The 19,728-nt window shown below is 44.7% G+C and overlaps 1 protein-coding gene across 4 annotated transcripts in view; it reads left to right on the top strand.

Annotated features, from left to right (window-relative positions):
* The window catches only part of prkcz (protein kinase C, zeta), a 100,004-nt gene that overhangs the window by 37,891 nt on the left and 42,385 nt on the right, over window positions 1-19,728 (top strand). For 2 of the 4 annotated variants that reach the window (XM_084917633.1, XM_084917630.1), the window contains exons 5-6: window positions 9,427-9,512; window positions 18,358-18,489. In XM_084917633.1, the coding sequence (XP_084773759.1) occupies window positions 9,427-9,512; window positions 18,358-18,489 (218 nt within the window). Of the gene's footprint in view, window positions 1-2,745; window positions 3,091-4,487; window positions 4,593-9,426; window positions 9,513-18,357; window positions 18,490-19,728 lie in introns of those variants that run through there. The other 2 variants (XM_084917631.1, XM_084917632.1) reach the window with 2 other exon arrangements.

The raw sequence follows: 19,728 nt of genomic DNA, 5'->3' as shown, positions 1-19,728 counted from the left end.
TTCTTCACTGCATCACTGTTTTACTCACATTTATGTTTAATTTCTCTGTTCATTGCACCACATGCCTGATCAGGTCACTTTGCTTTGCTCTGTTGTTGTAGAAGTTCTGAAGTCAGAGCTTTCTGAGATGGTGCACCATCCAGCACCTGATCTGGTCCAGAAGAAGCACACACAAAGGAGCATTTGACCAAAGATTTGTGTAGTCTGGTACATTGTTGTGTATGTGCAGCGTGTGTTCCAGCTCTTAACATTACGAGGTTTCAGCAGCCTAATAATAAGCAATCTAATAAGCTCAACCACTGTATAGACTACGTATAAGACAAATGGAGGTTTGTATGAATATGTGTCCAAACAGACTGAGTCTTTGTAAAATTCAAAATCACCAGTCATTCAAACAGTAAAACAGTCATTCAGTGTCCTACCTGAATGGTTTTTAATTACTTCATCAGTTTTAGTCCCCTCTACTCTACAACGTTGCTTCATGTAGACTTGTTGGTGCGCTTGGATCAGTGTCCTGTTGCATTGCCTCACATCTGACTGTACAATGCTTTATTGTACAGACGAGTTCATGATCAGGTACTGTGGTTGCATTCAAGCCCAAATCATCAGCGCCGTGCTTGATAGCTGGTATGATGTGTTGGTGCTGTTTGTGGGTTTGCCAAAGGAGTCGCTGTGCGTGATGGCCAAACGTCTCCACTTTGGTCTCGTCTGTCCAAAAGGACATTGTTCCAGAAATCTCCTGGTTTGTTCAGAGGCTACTTTGCAACACTAACCTGTGCTGCTGTGTTCTCTGTACTGAACAGAGGCGTTCCCCTGGCAACCCTTACAAAGAAGCCACAAACTGTAATATTTAACATCCTGTTACGGTGGCCTAGCAGAGCCGGGCCGTAACACATCCTAACTAAGGCCTGTAGAGTGTGAGATGTGACTTTGAGCATCCCATAGTCTGACATTGGGGTGAAATTTGCTGGAAAGATTGACCACTGTCTTAAATTTGTTCCACTTCTGAGTAAGCCCTCTCACTGTAGAATGATTGATTCAGTTTAACTGGAAATGACCTTTTAAACTTCGACAGCCTCATTGGTGGCAGCAAGAGTTACTCCTTTGTTGTCGTCCTTCCTCCTTATCAGTGTGAATGCTCTGGACCGTCGTATGGTGGCTGTAATGCTCGTTGATGATTAGTTAAGTCATTTGATTAGCAGCAGCTCGCTGCTCCTAAAGCTGTGGAACACAGCTGTGCTTTCTTCTTCTGCATTTTGACTTAGTGCAGCATGGCGTTATCATATTATAGCAGTAGTCCATTTGAGCTTATAGCTATCTGCTAGATGATTTTGTTTCATTATATGTAAAACCTGAGGATTTAAAGAGGGTGTACTTTTTGATTTTACCATAACTTTAGTCCAGCCTTCAAATCAAGAACTTCATTAGCTTCATTAGCTTTGACAGGGTGTCCAAAATTAAGTTACTTTACTACCCTGTTTCTCATCAGTGTGAAATAAATAAAGCTGTGTGACAGTGAATAGTATTAAGTCATGTGAACAAAAGCTGGGTGATGTTAGCCTGTCCCATCCCAGCAGAGCGCCTCTTTACAACCGTGCAGCTCGTCTTCGTTCAGAGTGGAAGCATTGCACTGACCGCTTCTGCAGTGCTGCTTTTCTAACACTGTGTATAACCTTTCTCCGTCACTGTGAAGGAATGCAAAAAATGTTTGCTCAGCCTCCCCTGGTGTTGCAACACGGGCAGGCAAGCGTGTTCTTATGGTGGACTTGATTGTGCTCACATGTGAAACACAGAGACTCAAACAGAGACTTAGTTCAGTCACAGAGAGGCTGTTACCTGATAAACGGTGTTGAAGCCAAATCACAGATGTTTTCTGTTTATTGCTCACATCCTGATACATCACACAGTTGCTTTCTGAACACTATTTTCCTGTTGGAGTATCAGCATACACACGTATGTTGTCTTCATGCTACAGGTGGAAGTGATCGTTCTCGTGTCTCAAGCCCAGCTGAGGAATCTGACGACAGCGTCTTGGTTTTTGTCTCATTGTGTTTGATAAAAATGTTTTTGCACTGGCCCAGAGCAGAAAACTAACAGGGCTGAGCTGATAGGCTGGCCTCAGCGCTCAGGGCATTCACACACATATAGCAGCAGGATAGTATTAGCTACTGGTAATGTTTTTACTCTCGTCTCTGAGAAGTTGTTCATGTATTTATTTTTCATGTTGCCACCAAGTAGATTATTTATTGTAATTCATTTTGTTGCCTCAACCTTCACCAGAAGCCTTGAATTTGAACGTGTGGCATTAAACAGAAAAGGGTCTCATGGTCTCTGTGAGCAGCGCTGCTGCTTCTGTGTCTCAGTAGAATAATAGTTAAAAGTTGTTTGGGGTCCACACAGTGATGCAAACCAACAACACGAAGCGTTAGAGCTGAACTGACCCAATGTATGTCCAAAGAAACAAACATTACTGTTGGCTGACCTTCATATAATGATCGTTGTGCTTTCAATAACTGAATAATTATCTTTGTCCAGCACAGTTTTGATCTCACAGTCCTTTTTTATGATGGAGTAAAATAACATTGTCACATACGCTCTTCAGGCCGTGTCCAGAATCAGGGCTGGAGTCACTAAAAATAGAGGTGAGCTTTATATTTAGGGTAAAACGTGTTGCCTGCAGAGCAGGGTGGTGCTGCTGGAGTCAGAGCTTGCTCTGCCATCTTGTGGGCAGCCAGCTGTAACTGCAGTGTGGGTGCAGACGGTGAAAAGCCTCAGTCATGTGATGTGATCCTTTCTCAGTGAGAAACATTTGATGCTCAACGGCAAGAAGGTATAGGAAAAATGGTGTTTGTATGGCACGGAGCTTCATTTGAGGTGACAAGAGGCTGAAGAGGAGCAGCCACAGGGGACTGTGGAGGAACAGAGAAGGAGGAGAACGCGGAGCTGTTCGCTGAGAGCAGGAGTAGGAGGAGAAAGGCAGCGTGAGGGAAGCAGCAGCAGGAGAGCACCATGAGATTCCCAGTATGAAGGAGCCGGAACATTCAGCTGGAGGGATGCTGCTCCTGCTGCTGTTCTACATTCGAGTCAAAGGTAAGGTGAGCGTGGAGCACGTCGGGTCATCTGAGGCGTGTGCAGAGAATGGTCGCACGAGGGCTGAGCGACGGTGCCAGCGATGATGATGTCATTAAAGGAAATGGCTTGTTTGGATGTTTCTGCGTTTTAATCCTGGAATTAGTGGAATTGTTGAACACTTCCTTTGGTTTCAGCGCAAAGACACAAGAACGAGATCCATCTCATTATATCAGTTAGAGAGAATAACAGGAAGTATTTTTAATTGAACGCCTCCCCTGTGTTGTTTTGCTGCGAGTATGGGAGTCTCTCTGACAGCCTCGTTCCCAGTACAACCAGTGTCAAACCCACAGTGTCTCCCTATCCTCAGTTGGGACCAGGAGTAAGGCTGTGTCTGTATTTCAGCTTTGTGACTTGATGGCTTTAGTTAAGTTCCCGTACATGCTCTACACGCTGTGTTCCTGCTGAAAGTCATTTATTCAGATGTTACAGCTGAGATGCATCACTGAGCACGACAGACTGAGCATCTGACTTTAAAACAGACACTTTGAAGGTACCACTGGAAACGATCTGTGTTGTTGACTACGATGAGCATTTATAAGTTCATACATGCTTAAATTTGTTTCATAGGCTGAAGTTCCCAATCACACCATGCTCACATATTCTTTTATGAAACAAGAACTTTTCACAGATTTCTAAGGCAGCATGTTGGCGAGTGTTTGCTTTAACAGCAGAGGGTGCAGCAAACAAACCTGAGGACACGCCCTGCATCTGTGATTATCTCAGGATAAGATTCAAAGATGGCTCCTGAATAAAAACTGCTCATACATAAATAATACATAAACAGTTCATATTGTCACAGTTCATTTGATCCCATAGAAAGTTTGTATAAAGTTGTCCATAATAATCCCATAATAATAATGATAATAATGATAATAATGAAGATTTTATGGGACTTTGTTGTGTAGTTTTGTCTCCGTCTCTTCCAGCACAGTAAGTCTGTGTTATCACAGATGGTCTAACGGTGTCAAAAACACCTCGGGGCTGTTTTATTGATCTGCTTCAGCTTCTTTGGGAGCCAATAATAGCCTCGATTTATGTAACAGCCTTAAAAACTGGCAGCAGAGAGTAACTTGGCCCAGTCGGTCTGTATTTCCTGAGAACGTGCTCGCTGTGTCGCTGATGAACGCTGCTGCTAATTCCTTTAAGAGTCAGTGAAAACAAACAGTTTGACTCTTAAAGCTTGCTGTTTCCTTTTTTCTGCGTGAGTCTGAGGGGAGGGGCGGGTGTTGTTGGTAACGTATATGCTGCTACTTTCCTGTTAGTGAGAGGAACAATGTCTGGAAGTGAGTCAAACCCTTGTAAATGTCCTGTTCTGGAGAGATTTGGTAGTACCACCCTGCTCTCCTGCTCCACAGCTCGCTGCGTAAGTCACAGTATATCTCCGATAGGCTGTCTGCTCGTCTTCATCCCTCCAGTGGACAAGATGGCGGGACTGTGTGCTTTGGCCTTTGCATCTGGAGGTATGGTATCGTTTGATTCGCCTGCTCTGCTTTGCTCATTCACTTTGGGCCATTCTTACTATCACCTTGGCAGAAATGTGGGACAATGCAACACTTGTTCTCCTCAGGGGTATGCTGTACTAGGTCAGCTCTTTGAAGCTTTGCCAGTCAGTGCAAGTGAAGTGTAGCAGAGTTTACAGCACATTTGGGCTGTGAGAGGTCCTGTGATGGTTCTTTAATGGGAGGCATGGAACTCTAACCACAGTCGACTGTTTGTGTTTCACAGCTGCTCATCTGAATTTTAACACCTAAAAGAACATGGATGAGACCGGGGAATCCCATTGGTCTATTTACCATATCTTGTGGTTAACACCAATGTTTGAGTTAAAACTGCACAATATCACGATGCTGACAGGGGCATCATGCTAACTCTCAGGTTAACATTACCCTCGTTCTCCAGCACTATGCATCTACTAGTTCCTTCAACAATACTCTTACTTTACCAAGCACATGATCTTTTCACTGGCTGACTGAGATGTGGTCCTGCTGTGTCTGGGGCCAGGAGTCGAGTCAGGCTGTCATTTTAAATTCAACTCAGTTCTTGCCTCAAGCCACTTTATATTGTAAGGTAAAGACCCTGCAGTATTAGAAAGCAAATCATTAGCAAGCAGTCGTTGACAGTGGGAAGGAAAAACTACCGTGTAAGAGGAAGAAACCTGCGGCAGAAGCAGGCTCAGGACAAAGGGTCGGGGTAGAGACAGGACAAACTGTAGGAGAGACGGCCACACTTTAACCGATTTATAAACTCAGAGGAGCAAAGAGGAAATGCTCAGTGTATCATGGGAAGCCCCTCAGCAGCCCAAGCATATTGCACCATAAATAGGGGATGGTTCAGGATCACCTGATCCAGCCCAACTATAAGCTTTATCACACAGCTTTCAGTCTAATCTGTCTCCTGAATCCACACCAGGACCTGGTTCCACAGGTGGCCTTTACATGCTTACACGCAGGTGTATTCTTTGAAGCATCTCTTTTGGGGCCAGTGCCTTTAAAGAAGCCGTTTACATATTCACAGCCATTGAATATTGATCGATTGTGATGTATTAGTTTGAGTGGTAGAGCCACTCTGTTAACACAGGAATCAAATACAGTGCACTGAGAATGAAAACACTGAAACTGAGAGTGTGTCCTAATGATCCTGGCCATGTCAGAGGGGACATGCGTGACACATGTGTCAGTGACACAGGCCCACACAGGATCTGAGTGGATAAAACATTCCCCCACAGTGCAGCTGTGGTGCACAGACACCAAAGCAGTGTTTGCAGCAGCCTGTAACCGTCAGTCTTTCTACTGATTTATTATTAATGCTCTGATTATGAAGGTTCCCCCAGACAAGTCTGTATGGCACAAAGGAGGAAACTCGTGTGTTGAAGCTCCTTCTGTCTCATGGTTTTATCAACACACTGAGCTAATTGCTGCAATTTACCACTTTGCACTTAATGATTTAATCATACTGTATTTAGCATTGTGTGGGCATGTGCTGTGTGTTAAATCACACATATAGGTTTCCTCACACGTCTCCCCACATTAGCATGTGGTGTCTCATCCCCATCTCCCTCACCCACCAGTAAGAAGAAAATAGTGGGTAACTATGGAAACACACTGCAGTGGTTCTCTTTTTCTTTGGAGGGCTTAAGAAGATTTAAGGGAGTTCACAGACAAAACTGTAAAGAGCAAGGCCTGTTTGTGCTTCAGATCTCCACAGCCTGGCTTCACACAGACCCAAAGCAGCCACAGCTTCTTGTTGTTTGTGCATTAAACATGGCAGAGTCACTCTACAGCAGGGCTACTTTAGTGACACGAGGTCTCTGTGACTTCAGTTTTGCCTTTAATGCCCAGTAAGCTGGTCGTGCTTTGGTGCATTTCAGTCCTTGTTTCTATGGTTCTCATGTGCAAATAGAAACGAGCGCTTCATTTTTGGCTTGGACGAGGCTCGCACCACACTGCACGCTTTAAAGTGACGTGCAAGCAAGTTAGCTACACCAGCTGCTCATTAATCAGCCAGTCACATAGCTTTAAGCCTGTAAACATGGACGACCTGCAGAAATTCAAAGTAAACATTAGAATTCTGTGTGGCTGACCTCGACCATCCATGGTGACCACAGCGTGCCCATTTTATCTATGTGCACAGCATGCACGCACCGTGGAGGCCAGCTCCAAGGCAACAGCACAAGCATGCAGTATATGGAGGTGATGCACTGTCCCAGCTGCTGCTCTGCAGAGGTGTCAGCCCCCCTACGTCAGCTTAGCACTAAGAGTGGATAAGGATATCGATTCAGGAGTGGAGTGGCCATCAGCTGCCTCCTGTGGAGGACTCACTGATCCACCTCGCTAACATCTACACCGAAAATCTGAGGAGTAACAGGGACTGAAGGAACAACTGGAGCACCTGCACAGATCCCTCACACTGCCTGGCCTGTGGTAGAGGACCTGAGCCTGATGAACACACAAATACTGTTTTATATATTACACACACAGTGATGCTGAACATGAGAATGCACAGACGTGTACACGACGCAGAGTAGAAATCAGATTCAGCACCACGGTGAGGTCTGCTTTCAGAAGATTTATCGTCTGTGTGCACCTTTACTGACAGGTTCTGACATCCTCATGACAACATGAGCATGGGCTGGGGTTACCATGGCAACAGAGGCAAAAGATGTGTGAGTGGAGGACGTTATTAGGCCACGCCCATCACTGGAGAAACTAACTAGACTGGAAAGCTAGTACAGGTGTGGGGGGGTGTACACTGGGAGAGCAGCTAATGAATAATTAGTGAGAGGGGAGATGGTGATGCCACATGGCTGTGGCTCATACTGTGGTGAGGTGGTTGTGTTGGGTTGTTGGAGTAAACTGCAGGAGGCGACACACACAGGCTGTGCCTGAGGCTGTGTAACGTGCTGCTGCTCAGCACTATGCTCTTTAGTAACATCTCTATGAAGTCTTATGAAGATTGAGTTTAATGAAATGAAAAGTAGTATTGTTCTTTTCAATGAGAAGGTATCTGACCTGACAGGGACAGATCAGCTTTGTGGGTGTAAGATGTCATCATGCTTATTTCTGCTTTTGTTTTAATGAACTGGTCACAGGTAATATTCACTGGTGTAATGCTAACTGTCAGCATACATTTTGATTCGAGTTAATGACACTCATGGGGAATTCAGCCATAGTAAAAATGACTACAGCGTGTTGAGTGGTGTAGCAGCCCGTGGAAACGGTGTCGTCTTCTGACTAAAGGCTTAAACCCCGATGATGTCACCAGTTTGGAAGTCAGTGTGAGGACTGGATGGTGACTTTTTTACAGTTTTGGCTCTGGGTGACTCTGCTATTATTCCCTTGTTGGATGATGGTGCAGCCTGGATGGGTCTTTGGAGAACAGGTGATTTATTCTCTTGGCCGGAGCTGTGAGCCTGTGTTTGGCAGCTTCTAGAGCCACACTCATGGACACCTGGTACTAGGAGTGATCTGTGAGGCAGTATATGCAAGTATCTGCATGAGGACTTTGTGCTCTTTGTTGGGGTCTTACCTGAGTCTCACCACAATCTTCATCCTCAGCTCAGCAGGTCCGTCTGTCATTGGTGACTGTGCATTAACCAGTTCACTTCTGCTCTGTTCTCCCAGGGCTGGCTCCATACTGTTGTTCCCACTGTGCTGTAGCTGTCTTCTATTATTACTGTTACTGCAGTGAGCTACTTGGTGCTTCTCACCCATAGCTCCCATATGCATATAACCCCTCTCACTGCGGTGGCTGGTATAGTAGCAGTCTGTGGTGGCCAATAATACGGTTTCATGTTTGGGGGTTGGAGTCCTCTTTCATACAGTATCAACAGTGTTGGTTTGAGTGAGTGTATCAGAAAGGATTTGGGTTGTAGGAGACCGCACTGATAAACTGTTTTTTTTATAACTGGTTGTACCGTTTCTTTTTTTATTCCTTCATAGTTTAGATGATTTAGTATTGTTGATGTTATAAGAAAACTGCCCACACGACTCAGCTTCATGCATTATGTTGGAAATGTTAGCAGGTCGGTTTGATTACAAATGTGAGGACTTGTTGTTGTTGTTGTCCAGTTTGGATACCAGAAGAGTTTCTCTGTATTAAGCCATCAACACCTTTGTGTGCAGCAGGTGAGGCAACATCTGACAAAGCAGCATTGTGTGAGGATGGAAGCACACATGACAGCAATGTGATGAAATAATCCTGCAGAGAATAAACACAAACAGAAGTCTTTATAGTGCTTCTTCATTCCATTCAATGAGCCTGATAATATTAATAACAGTGTGTCTGATAGGATTGTTTCAGACGGTCACACTATTGATGAGCCCAGGAAAGCCTTTGTAATAATGTTAAATATTGTTTCCAACAGCAGCAGCTCTCACACATCTAAATGAAGCAGCAGCTTATTTTTAGCTGACTGCACGGTCCTGTTATAAATAGCTCCACCGTCACAGTGTCGTCTGAATAAAAGGAATTATAAGGTACTGATGAGTTTATTCATCGGGTAAAACAAGCAGTGATGGAGGTGCTGAGGGAGAAACATGAAGGGAGGAGATTGAAGAGTGGTGAGGGAGGGAGTGGAGAAGGCAGAGCAGTGTGAGCTTTTACTGCTGTAGAGAAACCCGACGCTGATCTTCCCCCCTCGCTCAAACTCTGATGTTGTGCATGAAACCTGGACCTTTGCCTCACTTTTTACCTGATTGTATCACTTTTTTCTTTTATCTTAGCTCCCCCTCCATCCCTCTCTCAATTAGTCCCTCATCATGCTACAGCTCTACAACCGTTTCCTCTCTCTCCTAGAATCGATCTACCGACGGGGGGCCAGAAGATGGAGGAAGCTCTACCGAGTGAACGGACATCTCTTCCAGGCCAAACGCTTTAACAGGGTGAGTGTCCTCAGGTCTTACTAATGCTCACTGGCAGCTGAGGAGAACACTGGGTAACGCCTGCACTCTGCCTCGCTCAGGGTCATTCGAGCCACTGGAGATATGTAATGTTAACCGTTGCTGTAGCCGTGCGTATGAACATCTGCCCTGTGCCAGTCTGGACTTGCAACATATGAAGCAAGTAAGAGGCGACAGATGTGTGTGTGTAGTTGCAGCTGGTAGAGCATCCGTTAGCAGCTTTGCCTTGTCTGAAAAAAGTATATTAGATTGTTTTAGTCACCAAATACTGACACTGGTGTTTGTGCTTCTGTATTTTTGGCCTCATGTGTCCAAAGAGCGTCCAGACGGGTCAGGCTGTGTTCAGGTGTGTTTAACTCTGAGCGTTACAGGGTGTGACGTACACACCTGAATGACAGCACCTAGCTGATGCAGACACAGTAAGGACCACTAACTACTGAAGTTAGTGGTGTTAGTGCAAGATGCTGCTGAGCGACGTGTCAGGAGGGTGAATACAGGCTCTGACCTGGACTGTCTATTACTGTGAAAATAAAAGGTTTAGTTGGGGAAACTGTTACTTTGTGGTAATTATTTAGAAATATCATGATTTAGTGTGTTACACTGGTATGTTTGTGTCATAAACATCCTGCATTTAAATGATGACAGGTAACCCAGTCACCTCACAGCTAAGCTGTTTGAACACTGGTGCATAATTCACGGTGTCCTCGTTGTGGCTGGTTCCCTCATCTCAGCTCAGACCTGGAAACAAGTGGGTGCCTCTGTGTGGGATAGTTTTCCATTTGATGTTGCCTCAGCGAACATGATGATGAATGAGGCCAGCCCTGTGGTTCAGAGGATGATATTTGGTGTTCCTGTGTCAGGACAATATGCCCATGATCATGGAAATGTAAACGCCCTCCAATCAGTGCACACAGTTTCACAGACAGAGCTGTGTGCTTGTTTTCCTGGTTTGTAATCCAGCTTGGAGTGAGATGGTCTTAATGTGCGGACCAGAAAGTGGATAAGCTGAGTGCAGGCAGCGTGCTGGCTCAGCACTATGGCTCTCGGGGTTATTATTACTGATGCACTCTGCCTTATTCAATGAAGAAATAAACTGTATGCAGGTATACACTATAGTGACATACAACAACTATCATCACAGTGAGAGAGCTGCTGTTCGCTTCATGCTGCTGTCGTGTACAGTTTCACTGCTGCCTATACAAATAAGACCAGTTTTCATCTTAAAATACCAAATATGTAGGAGAAAGTGTAATCCCTGCCTTGATTATGTTGATTATGTTCCCATTCAGGACCTTTAATATTTGCACTGAGGTCCTAAGAATGACATAAAGGTGGAGGTATTGCTACACAGTGTACAGAAGCTTTAACAGGACCAGTTGCCCAGAGTCTCTGGGACTAACGCATCTTACCCTAATAGGAACTGCTGAGGAGGCGGGGAGATGCACCCAGCCCTTACTGCCTATGTGCAGATGCCTGCACACCTCTGATGACCCACTCACTGAGCAGCTCTGATAGTTAGGTATAATATAGAACAAGAACAACCCATCTTTTTTAAAAGTGAATATCCACGATTTAGATTTTATATTTAGACAGGATATTTATTGAATTAATTTGGCGGTGCTTTCATGAAGGTGTGAAAGCACCTTATGAAAGCACGGGGTGGCTGTAGCTCAGGTAGTAGAGCGGGTTCGATCCCAGTCTGCTCCAGTCTGCATGCCAAATATCCTTGGGCAAGATACTATACCGAGTGTGTCTGAGTATCGGAGTGTGAACGTGTATGAATGTTAGTTAGGTAGCACTGAAAACCCAGACAAGTGCTTGTGTGAATGGATGTGATTGGGTGAATGAACAAGTTGTATAAAGTTCTTTGAGTGCTCAGAGTAGAAAAGCGCTGTGTAAGACCCGGTCCCTTTACCATTTACCAAAAAATGGACCCAAGTGTAAATTTGTGAGGCAAACTTGGCAGAACCTTTATATCCAAAACAGTGGCAAAACAAAGTTCAACATCCAAGGGAAACACTGGGAATTCCAGGAATACACTGAGGAAACCCCGTAGGTAACAGACTAGGAACAACAGATGAGGAACACAGCGTGCTGACACAGGGAAGTAGAAACAGTACGACGGGATCTAAACCCTGGGACCCAGACCCAGACTTACCACAGAGACAGAACACGGGTTCAGTGACTCTTTGCTAGTATAAAACAAACTCTAAGAACTGTAAATGAATTTGACACTGCACAACTACCACTGGTTTAGGAGAGGATGAGCAGAGACAGGTCTCCTGCCTGGCTGCATAGAATGAAAAGCAGATGTGGAACACTCCCCTAAACCCCTCACATCTACCACCATGGCAGAGTGACGTGGGAGGAAATATTCCATCCACGGTCGTTTCCTGTCGTAATCCTGCTGAACTTTCTCCAAGATAGCCCAGTGTTCACCACAGCTGAACACTCAGCTGCTAACAGCCTGACAGCGGTCTTTTCTCCACAGGGGGCGTCATCTGCCTGCATTTCTAGCTTTATCTTATACTCAAGTGTTTCTGGCATTACTGTGGCAGTGGTGTATAAAAGCTCACTGGTTTCCATGGTGGTGATAGTGGGGATATGGTGCAGAGGTCTTCCAGAGACCATCCAGGGCAGAATTCCAGGATGTAAGATGAAAGCTGATAGGATGTAGACTGAGAGGCACAATCAGGTGGGTGGGATAGTGTACAGGTGGTTTCATCAGATTCCTGGCACAAATCTCTCGATCCATTCCCCCCATCACTGGACCAGAGGTGGTTCCACCTTAGGTAGGCGAGCAGCAGCCGTGCTCCCATTCTTCACTACAGCCAGTGTCACAATGACCAGTTAACCTGACATGTGTGTCTTTCACTGTGAGAGGAAGCTGGTGTACCCCCAGAGAACCCACACAGCTGTGGATATGGGAACATACAGAACCCACACTACACCAAGTCACGTTTACTTCTATCTCAGCTTTAATCTAAAATGCTTTCAGTGACTCCACAGCTCTTACAGGTAATACCCATCATGCCACGGTGACACGATTAAACCTTTATTAGAAGCCAAACATTACGCTGCACACATGTATTCACCAGCTGCCCACTGCTTGTCACCACTCAAGTCTTTTCCACATGTGGTAAATCAGTTTGATTGGACAGCATATTGAAAGCATCAGCCTCAGCTGTTCTGTGAGCTCGGCTTGTCATTGCTTCCAAAGGCTGAACACACGAGGCAATGAGACACACAGCTTCACATTCCTAGTTTTACTGAACCTTCATGGGCTTTGTGGTGCATATTAATCAGGCATTTAACTAATTTAGCATACAAAGACTGTGCAGCTGTGGCATGTAAGGAGTGTTGTGTATAGATATTTAGATTTATAGACTGGGGCACATTAGGAAATGTACATCAAGTCAGGAGATGTTCCTGCTGTTTCCTTCATGAATTCATAACAGCAGGCGCCTGAATTGTTAAACAGCTGGCTCTCAGACTGGGATTTGTGTGACTGTTGCTATGCCAGCTCCCAGGATTCTGGTTGGTTACTGTGTTGTCCTCAGCATATAAATAAGAGCTGAGGAGAAGTAGGCCAAATTTCTCCTCCTTTCTCTCACTCTCTCTCTTTACATCTACGTCCCTCCCTCTCCGTCTGATGTTGCAGAGGCAAAGCTTCTCTCTGGCTCTCTCCCCTCTGACATCGTGGGCTGTCTTTAGCTCCTGTTTCCCATGTGATGAGGACGGCGTTGGAGGATGACTGACAGCGTCCTCTCATGGAACAAAATCCACACAAGCAAACACAAAACATGCTAGCTCAAACATGAGAGGGGCATGTTTGTGACTGCTGGTTACAGATGTGTAATCCGAATCAGATGAAGTATATTATATTGTATCTTTAGCTTTCTAGCCTGGTCTTTTTCCCACAGTGACATCAGTTACACTGGGCGTAATGAGGAGTGGGACAGAGGTTCATGGTTGACCTTTGTATCCTCAGTGAACAGCATCCATATACAGGACCTGCAGGTGTTGGGCACTGGGCTTAAAACAAAGCCATTTTCAGGCAGACACAGGTTTGCCACATGTATTCACTCATCTGCCTTCACATGCATATGAACTTGAGTCACACCCCATTGTTAATCCATAGGGTTTCATATATGATGGTGGCCCAACCTTGGCAGCTATAACAGTTTCATCTCATCTGGGAATGTTGAAGCTTTTGGAGTGTTTATGGGATTTTTAAGTATTCTTCCAGAATCTGTGCGGTCAGACACAGCGCACACGAATATCTCGCAGTCGCTGCTCTGATTCATCCCAAAGGTGGATGAGATCTTGGGTTGAGGTCAGGACTCTGTGCAGGCCAGTCAGCTCAGTCATGTCTTTATGGAGCTGCTTTGTGCACTGGTGTGCAGTCTTAGAGGCCATCCCCAAACTGTTCCCACAAAGTTGGAAACATGAAGTCGTCCCAGATGTCTTGGTATGCTGAAGCATTTCTTTAAAGGAAACTGCTGACACACAACCACACACGAAAATACCTCCTACACCAAACCTAAAACCTGGCACATGTAGTCAGATAAGCACCGTTCTCATGGCAACCGTCAAACTCATATTCACCCATCGAATTGCCAGATGGAGAAGTAGCTCAGGAGGTAGAGCAGGTCATACAGTGATCGGAGGTTGGGGGTTCGAGTCCTGTCTCCCTTGGGTTAGTAAGCACTCAAAGCCATAGAAGGAAGTGGATGGGTGAATGTAGCATGTTGTATTGAGGTGCTTTGAGCTCTCTGGGAGAGTAGAAAAGTGTTTTGTAAGAATCAGACCAGTTCCCATTTGTTACTCTGTGCTTCTGCCAGCTGAAATGCATGTGAGGCTTTGCTTTGAGCTCGGTGGTGTAAGGCTTGGATGGAGCTGCTCAGCCATGAAGCTGTTCTTCAGCTAATATGAAGGTCACGACCTCTGCATCCTCGGACCCCACTCTGTGGTTTTACGTGCCATATCACTGTCGCTGAGTTGCTGTCATTCCCAATCACTTCCTCTTTGTTATAATACCTCTAACAGTTTTGGAGTGTTTAGTAGTGAGGAAACTTTCTGACTGGACTGTTTGCACACGTGGCATCCTGTAACTGTACCACGCTGGAGTTCAGTTCAGTACAGTAGTAAGGATGGTGGTTTCTGGGGCACATTATATTCTGTAAATGATGCTTTGCTGTTGTAACGGCCTGATTCTGTGCAGGTGTTATCAGTTATTTTGCTCTGATGAGTTTTCTTAAAAGCAAAGCAGACAGCACATCATTTCTCAGCAATATTAGGCCCCGTCAGTGTGCGGGCACTCGCACGATCTGTACCACTGCCTGCTGGGATCAATCGATAAAGCGCCTTCTGCTCCTTAATCTGAAGCTGCAGGCAGATGCAGGACTTTGGACCTCCATGTGACAAGCACAGCTCTGAGAGATGCTTCTCCCCTGTGCTGGTTTCTATCCCAGCTTATTCTGACTGGTTTATTACATGTTCTTAAAAGCTGGTGACCTCTCTGAGTCTTGGAAACACCACATGCTGCCACGTAGATGACAAGAATACACATGAGTCATCATAAACATTGTTGATCATCACATTAACAGTGGCAGAGGCCAAGGTGTGGTTTGCAGAGTCAGTATGTTAGAGAAGAGTGGTGTGCACTAATACACCACTTACTGTCCTCTAATGTCCTGGAGCCTGACACTGCAGGGTTCCCCGTACAGCCACATGTATGTGCTCTGCAGCAGCGCAGAGCAGTGAGATGTGGTCCAGCTAAGTCAGGGACAGCATTTGGGGTGAGCCATTCTGATGCACCAGAGAAACTAGAGCAACTTTAGTCAGTTTTACAGTGTTTCACTGTTCTGTCTCAAGGAGACTGCGTGTATTATCATGTACAGACGTGTACGTACACTCATCATGGCCATGTAATATTTAATCATTTAACCAGTGTAAATATGGGTCAGTTTTTTTGGTATTTTTATGCTGATGTCAGTCAAGGGCTGATATCCAGTCAGCGTACAGGTGCATCTGTACCTGTGATTATTCTCATGTTGGTGTTTGTATCATCCAAAAAAAATCCTAAAAAGAACCCGAAGCTTAGATTTACATCGCTGTCAGGCTGGGTGTGGGTGAAAGTTTGCGCTTTAACTCTGTTTAGTGTTAGAGGAAAAGGACTTGAAGTCTTTGCTGAAGCATTTCCATGGTAATAGAGTACTGACTGGGACTTTGTTCTTTACAATGATGTCAGTACAGCCGAGCACACACTCTGCATCTCAAGTGTTCACTTCCCAGGGAGACGGTTTGGTGACAGCCTGCCCAGAGACACCGAGCAGCTTTGGTACAACTACACAGAAAGGATTCCACAACAACTCATGTAACAGAGTAAACTTACAATAAGCCTTGGCCTGGCCGAGGACACGAGGAGGAAGGACGAGTCTGAGTTAGAGACGCGTACATAAAGGGTGAGGCTGAGGTTGTGCAGTCCAGTTAGAAATCTATCGTATTAATAACATTACAAATCCATATTTTCAGCATGAAGTAGTGTCTGTGGTTGATTTGACGGAATGTCACACTGTATACACACTGTTTTATTTTAAACACGTTCTGGAAATGTAATGTGTATACACACTACCGCTCCAAAGTTTAAGAAAACCCCAAATTTTCCAGTTTTTTATTGAAAATGATGCAGTTTATTGTCTGATTGAACTCTGAAATGAAAGCATAGCACAAATTAGTAATTGGAGTTAAAAAAGAAATCATGGAATCAGTTTATAGACCAAAGTGTATTCTAACCTTTGACCCATCAGAGTAGCCTCCTTTGGCAGATATAACAGCTGAACACAGTCGTGGCTTCTTTCTACAATAGAAATCAAATATTCTCCCATATCTGTAGCAGAAGTTCCCATAAACGTGGACCTTGTAGGTTGCTTTGCTTTCACTCTTCTGTCCAGTTCAAACCAGCTCGATGGGGTTTAAGTCTGGAGACTGTGCTGGACACTCCATGTTTTCAAGCTCACCACCTTGTTCTTTGTTCCTGAGGTAGTTCTGGCACAGCTTGGATCTATGTTTTGGGTCTTTATGTTGCTGTAGGATGAAGCCCTGACCAACTAGGCTCATACCAGAGGGTCCTGCATGGTGCTGCACAATGCTGTGGTACGTGTTTTGGTTCAGGGAGCCTCTCACTCTGTACAAGTCACCGACCCTGGATCCAGCAAACAGCCCCAGACCATCACACTTCCTCCTCCATGTTTGACAGTGGATACCACACACTGTGGAACCATCCTTTACCTACTTGACCACAAAGATCCTGTGTGATGAACACAAGGTTTCAAATGTTGATCCATCAGTCCATAATACCTTCTTCCAGTCTTCAGTAGTCCAATGGTGGTGTTTCACGGCCCAGCCAAGCCTCTTTGTCTTATTCTGACGTCTGGCTTTCTTGCTGCAACTCGTCCTGTCAAACCTGCAGCTCAAAGTCTTCTCTTCACAGCTGAAACTGAGACTTTCTTACTACGACCACTGTAAAGCTGCTTGAAGCTGTTGTCCTGTGAGCCGCCTATCACACAGCTGTTAACTCTCAGAAACTTGTCCTCTGATTGAGTCGTATCTTTGGGTCTGCAGACCTCTTTCCTGTCACAGTTTCTGAGCCTTTGGATGCTGAAGGAAACTGTACTCACTGACACCTTGACTTTCTTTGCAGTTTCTCTGTAGGACAGACCCACATTTATAAGTGTTATGATGGTCTCTCTTCCATTGTTAATCACCTTTTTCTCACACACTCACACACGCAGCATTTGAAACATTAGTATTAGATGCATGTTGTCACACTTCCATGTTTCAGATTATCAAACAAATATTAACATTAAGCAAACAGGAATAAACACAAACTGCAGTTTTTACACCTCAGCCATAAAAAGGTGTGATGTCATCACCCTCCTGGGTTGGCGGTGATGACATGTCTAAGACTACGCTCACACTAGGGCGAAAGCGCATCAAATTCGACTTTTCTGACCCTATGCGACCCATATCCGATCATGGTATGACAGTGTGAACAGCACACATCCGATATTTTTAAATCCGATCTAGGTCACTTTCGTATGTGGTGCTGAATCTGATACATATCTGATGTTTTAGAAAGCGACTGCTGTTTGAACGGTCCTGTCGCATTAAATCCGTCTTTTACGTCACTGACACAAGACAGATGCCAATTATCAGCGCTGGAGAAGACATCGTGAATGCTTCCTGGCCATTCAGTGAAACTGTTGGGAAGACAACGTTGGAGAAACGTGAACATTTAATTTGTACTGTATAATCTGCAGATTCTGACAGAAATCTCCAACTATCCTTTGAAGCACCGCTCCTCTCTATCAGGCCATCAGTCAAACAATACTGTTGGTCTGGGTCTAAACAGAGCGCGTTGTGTGTGACGTCTTCTTTTGCGCATGCGGGCCGCTTTGAGGGTTCACACTAGAGCGCGTTTGCTGTTACATTTTATTTGTAGTGTGAACAAGCAGACAGCACAGTCGCCGTCTTGTTGTTTATGAAGACAGAGTTCTATTGTTGAAAATGTCTTTTGATTTTCTCTGTTATAAATGAACGATGTGTATTTATTCTGTCGTGATAATAATTGTATTAAAATAAATACTGATTACAAACGTGGATGTTTGCAGCTGTGTTTTGTGCTATTCAGCCATAAAGGCTAACTATGAAAATCAGACTCCTCATTTAAACAATGAAGAGTCTCATTGTCCGTCCTGTAGTGTCAAAGTTTGACTTTGACATATATGTTCTGCTAAAAAGGGTGCATGTTTTTGTCTTACAGAAAGCCTACTGTGCCCACTGTAGTGACAGGATATGGGGGCTGGGCAGTCAGGGCTACAAGTGTATCACCTGCAAACTGCTGGTCCATAAGCGCTGTCACAGACTCATCCCTCAGACCTGCCAAAGGCTTATGGTGAGTATGTGATTATGCCCATTAAATAGCACAGAGGCTCCTGTTGTCTGCATGGATCATTGTGAAAGCTTTTTCCCTCCCTGGACAAAGAACCGTTCAAAGAAACCATCAAAAGCCCAAAATTACCATGACACTCATATCAGTGAGGGGTGTGTGTAAACTGTGGACATGCAAAGAATAATGTTTAACCTTAGGTGCACTCAGTGATTGACCCTTCTTTGGTCATAGGTGGATAGAGAGCAGCTGTTGCACTGGCCCTGTTGTTTAATCTCTCTTTAATTTGTTAGCAGTAGGCTAATAATGTAGAGCAAAAGTTAGCTAGTCAGTGTTACTGATGGGACTAATTATGTTCTCAAGCTGTTGTCAAACATTAAGGTGGAGGCCATGGCAGGGATTGTTGAACAGCTACTGCATCAAAGTCCCTCCCAACCAATCAGATTGCACTATTTGGGAACATTCAATCTCCTTTCCCATCAGAGTGAACACAGTGTCAGACCAACGCTGGAAACAGTGTAACAAGTAGTTGTTTTAAGTGTTAGAGCTCTCAAACTCTCTATGTTAAACTGAAGTTTGACTCTCTCAGGGTTAATTCATTACTCGGTGTCATTCTGAGTCAGTCAGCTCTCAGTGTAAATAAAGTGAGTGAAACTGAAACCTCTTGCTTTGGGCTCAGCATACAGTGCTAATCTTGCTTCACAGTAACACCTTTCGGGCCTCAGCATCAAGTGGAACCACACAGGATCTGCACAGGAGCAACAACAAAACACAGCAGAACAGTTTGTCACAAATGTCTATAAAATGTACTTGTGTTTGGTGTGTGTGCTGCTTTACATGAGATTCAAAGATCAAGTAGTGATGTCTTCCTTCTTATCTTATCAGTAAAGCAGTTTATAAAAAGGAATTCAAATGGTTTTGAAACAGCTGAGAAACAACAAGCTAGTCTGTCAAACAAGTCTTTCTTCAAAGACCAGCAATATAGCGATATCCTAACTGATACAAAACAAGGACGGCGTGACCACAGACCAGTGTGCTCCACGTAGTCAATCCATTAGAGCGCTAGGCGAGCGTCTGGCCAAACAGAAAGATCCAAAATTTTGACCCCAATCACCCAAATCCTGAGCAGAAAATCAATGCAGTCAATGGAGTATGTGCTCCGTGACTGTGCTGCTATCTTCACTGCCTTTTTTCCTGGATAAGATTAAATCCCTTTTCTGGAGAAACCCCCACACTTCATTAGAG

The sequence above is a fragment of the Perissodus microlepis genome, chromosome 20 (assembly GCF_051167445.1).
Source record: "Perissodus microlepis isolate ML-2025 ecotype Zambia chromosome 20, ASM5116744v1, whole genome shotgun sequence".
In the NCBI taxonomy this organism is placed as follows: domain Eukaryota; kingdom Metazoa; phylum Chordata; class Actinopteri; order Cichliformes; family Cichlidae; genus Perissodus; species Perissodus microlepis.
This window is presented reverse-complemented; position numbering and strand designations above follow the sequence as displayed.